At 41.0% G+C, this 4,372-nt stretch overlaps 1 protein-coding gene across 1 annotated transcript; it reads right to left on the minus strand.

The window, feature by feature from the left end:
- Nucleotides 1–2,638: 2,638 nt before the first annotated feature.
- LOC100690882 (olfactory receptor 11A1-like) lies at nt 2,639–3,610 on the minus strand. The gene has a single exon (XM_025897929.1). It carries the CDS (start codon nt 3,608–3,610, stop codon nt 2,687–2,689), a length of 924 nt encoding a protein of 307 aa, XP_025753714.1. The 3' UTR covers nt 2,639–2,686.
- Between the last annotated feature and the right edge of the window lie 762 nt (nt 3,611–4,372).

A 4,372-nucleotide genomic window follows, 5' to 3' on the forward strand; every position in this document is an offset into this window, starting at 1 on the left:
AATATTAATTAACTCATATTAATCATACTTGTTATTACAAACACTGTTAAATCTTCAGTTTCTATGCCATATGTTTAAACAAGATCTAGAGTGTGATTAAAGTGGTGGGTGGGTTCTTTTACATTTTGAGAGAAGCCAATTGAGTCTAATAACAGATTAAATGCCATGTTGAGGCTGTCATTTTTAGCATCTACATGGATGTTAAAATCACCCACAATAATTATTTTATCTGAGCTGAGCACTAAATCAGATAAAAAGTCTGAGAAATCAGAGAGAAACTCTGTGTAAGGCCCAGGTGGACGATAGATGATAACAAGTAAGACTGGTTTCTGAGTTTTACAGCTGGGGTGGACGAGGCTAAGCATCAGGCTTTCAAATGAATTAAAAGTCTGTCTTGGTCTTTGGTTGATTAATAGGCTGGTGTGAAAAATTGCTGCCACACCGCCCCCTCGGCCTGTGCTTCGAGGTTTCTGGTAGTTAGAATGACTCGGGGGTGTTGATTCATTTAAACTAACATAATCATCCGGCTGCAACCAGGTTTCTGTAAGGCAGAGTAAATCGATTTGTTGATCAATTATTAAGTCATGTACTAACAGAGACTTGGAGGAGAGAGACCTAATATTTAATAATCCACAGTTCACTGTTTTACTCTTTGGTTCAGATGTGGATACTGTATCGTTCTTTCTTTGTGATTTTTTATGTTTAAGTTGTTTGTTGCTGGTTTTTAGTTTGTTTGTTGTCTGTTTGGGAGCTGACACAGTCTCTATGGAGATGGGTTTTTGGGGGGGTAGCAGGAGGAGAGAAGCTGCAGAGAGGCGTGTAAGACTGCAACTCTGCTTCCTGGTCCCAACTCTGGATAGTCATATTTTGGGGGGTTTAATAAATTGGTCCATATTTCTAGAAATGAGAGCTGCTCCATCCAAAGTGGGATGGATGCCGTCTCTCCTAACAAGACCAGGTTTCCTCCAGAAGGTTTGCCAATTATCTATGAAGCCCACATCGTTTCTGGGACACCACTCAGACAGCCAGCAATTTAAGGAGAACATGCGGCTAAACATGTCACTCCTGGTCTGATTGGGGAGGGGACCAGAGAAAACTACAGAGTCCGACATTGTTTTGGCAAAGTTACACACCGATTCAATATTGATTTTAGTGACCTCCGATTGGCGTAACCGGGTGTCATTACTGCCAACTTGAATTATGATTTTACTGAATTTACGTTTACCCTTAGCCAGCAGTTTTAAATTTCCTTCAATGTCGCCTGCTCTGGCCCCTGGAAGACAATTGACTATGGTTGCCGGTGTCTCTAGCTTCACATGTCTGAGAACAGAATCACCAATTACCAGAGTTTGACCCCCGGCGGGTGTGTCGCCGAGTGGGGAAAAATGGTTAGACACATGAACAGGTTGGTGGTGTACCTGGGGCTTGTGTTTAAGACTATGCTTCCTCCTCACCGTCACCCAGCCGCCCTCTTTCCCCAGCTGCTTGGGGTCTGCCGGGGAACAGCTAGCGGGGCCTATGCTACCTTCGGCTGCACCAGCTACAGGGGCCTGGCTAGCTACGGGTGGATGAAGGGTGCGAAGCCGAGTCTCCAATTCAGTAATCCTGGCCTCCAGAGCTGCAAATATGCTACATTTGTTACAGGTATCATTACTGCTAAAGGAGGCTGAGGAGTAGCTAAACATCTGACACAATGAGCAGGAAAGTGCAGGAGGGACAGGTGAAGAGGCCATGGTGCTAGCGAGTTGGCTACAAGCTAAGCTAAGCTAACGAAACAGTAAAAACACAGTGAGTGAATACTTTGGCTATAAATTAAGTAGTGAGTACACAGAAAGTGTGCTTCGGCTGAAGCACGTGAAGATTATACTATGAAAAAAGAAGTTATCTAACAGTTTTTAAGTAAATTGCTAAGCAGATAAGCTACTCAAAAGCACCACTGTGTTTGAGCAGGAACAGGAAGTGATACTCTACCGCAGAGCGAGCGAACACCAAGTGACAGCGCCACGACTCTCACTTCGACCACACCACAAATTAACTCCAGGCCTTTTATCTGCTTAACTGATAAGGACAGGAACTGCCTGTTCATGAAATTATCCAATAACTTAAGGTCCATTTAAAAAGAGGGTGGCACATGTTAAGCAGCTGAAACTCTTAAACCTTTCATCCAGTTTTAATGTGGATACCCTCAAATGATGATGAAAGCTCAGAGTCTACAGATTATGTCCATGTCTATTATATTCAGTAATATGATGAACATGGATATTACTGAATTGGAATATGTTTCAATAAACAAGTAAATAAACAAAAGTTCTATCATTGTCCGGATATATATGGACCTAACTGTATCTTTGGCAATGGGAGGTGTGTAGTTGTTCCAATGACCTTTCCTGCCTTTCCAACCTGATCAACCTGAAACAAACCAGCTGTTAATGTAACATCACTCACTGTAACACTTCAAAATGAAACAGATTACCAGAGTTACTTTACCACATATAAAAACTCTTATTTGTAGCACACCTGCAGAGTTTTGCCTGTTTCTGCTTTGTTTTTGTTTTTTTAAATATGAAGACATCAAAGGTTTTACTGTGTTCAGTTCATGAAAACACAGAAATCTGTTCATACATCGAGATTTGCTGCAGTTAGTTTTACTAATAGCACAGATATAATAACAGTGTTGTTCTACATGTCAGCACAGAGTAGTTTTTTTACAGGTGAGAGAGATTTTGGACAGGGTCAGTCCATACATTAAAGGGTTGAATAGAGGTTGACATGTTAGAAAGTATAATGATAAAAATATTCTCAGCATGCTGGGTACACTGCTCATGTTAAACCTGCTCTGCAGAATTTCAAAAAAGCAGCCGAAGGAAAAGTTGAGCAGAGAAGCAAGGTGAGGCGTGCAGGTGCTGACGGCTTTCTGTCGGGTCTGTTTGGATCCAGAAAAACAGATTTTAAGGATCCTCATGTAGGTGTAGAGAATCAGAGATACAGGGCATAGGATCGTGAGACAAGTGGCAATGAGGCCATAGATGTTATTGACTGTGATGTCAGAACAGGCCAGTTTAACAATGGAGTAGTTGTCACAGTACACTTTGTTAATGATGTTCCCACACAGCTGCAGAGGGACAAGTAAGGACATCAGAACAACAATTGCAAGAAAAGGAGACAACCAACTTAGAGCAATAAGCATGGCCACCTTGCAGGATGTCGTTCGCATGTTATATTCCAAAGGATAACAAATAGCAAGATATCTGTCATAAGACATGACGGCTAAGCTGGCAAATTCCACAGAGCCATAAGAGTACACAGAGAAAACCTGCAGGAAGCACAAAGGAGCAGAAACAGTGTGAACATCAGAGAGGATCTGAATCAGGAGGGACGGAAACAGCCCTGTACTACCATACAGCTCATTCACAAACAGGCTGCACAAAAACATGTACATAGGTTCATGTAAGCTTCTGTTCACACAGATAACAACAATCAGCAGGACATTGGCAGTAATGGTTAAAAAATATAAAGACATAACAATCACAAAAAATAAATATTTCAAATGCCCGCAGTCAAAATAGGCGCTGAACACGAAGAATGAACTCTGAGATGAGTTTACTGTCATCCTCCTCTCCACTCAAAAAGCAAAGGTAATACTGTTTGCAGGATCCATATTATTAATCATCACATCACATAACCACAGGGTTTCAAAACAGTGAAACTCCAACAAAGCAACAGACATGAAACAGTTCGGGAAGAATTTCACTGACGATAATCCATCATAGTAAATGTCCAGCACTTACCATTCAACAGAGTGCTTAGGCAACATGGGTTATGACATTGTACTCAGACCCCTGAGCTGAAGTTCTGCTTCTGCTTCTTCATAAACTCTGTTCTGAAAACACGCCCACTGTGGCACACTGACCTCATCACTGAAAGAATGCCCCAAGAGTCAGGAAAAAAAAATCCTTCATGAAAACACAGGCGGAAAAATTATCAGGTCGCTCAATCAAGAAAAAGTATAAACCAAGAGAGGCTGATTTTCCAAATTCTGATTTTGTTCACTAATTTAACACTTTTAACATCACTTTTAAGCTGTGAGTGTTTACTTCACCTCCTCAGAGACTGCATATGATCACAAGAAATCAATGTGTAAACTACAAATCAATAAATATTTAAAACTAGATAAAACACATGTGAGACTAGGAAAAGTCAAACAATCAGCTGTACTCAGAAATAAAGGAACAAAAATGAATTCACACAGGTCACTGAAGATGACATCACGACATTTGCATATTTATTGTACAGACTTTTTTCGAAATGGCGCCATGAAAGAATACTTGCCTTTTCATTTGGTCTGAACATGCCATTCAACCTCAGTCACCTG

Source organism: Oreochromis niloticus, linkage group LG14 (genome assembly GCF_001858045.2).
Source record: "Oreochromis niloticus isolate F11D_XX linkage group LG14, O_niloticus_UMD_NMBU, whole genome shotgun sequence".
Classification (NCBI taxonomy): Eukaryota; Metazoa; Chordata; class Actinopteri; order Cichliformes; family Cichlidae; genus Oreochromis; species Oreochromis niloticus.

Coding starts and splice junctions, on each gene's coding strand:
- LOC100690882 (XM_025897929.1), bottom strand. CDS start 3,610: ATGACAGTAAACTCATCTCAGAGTTCATTCTTCGTGTTCAGCGCCTAT.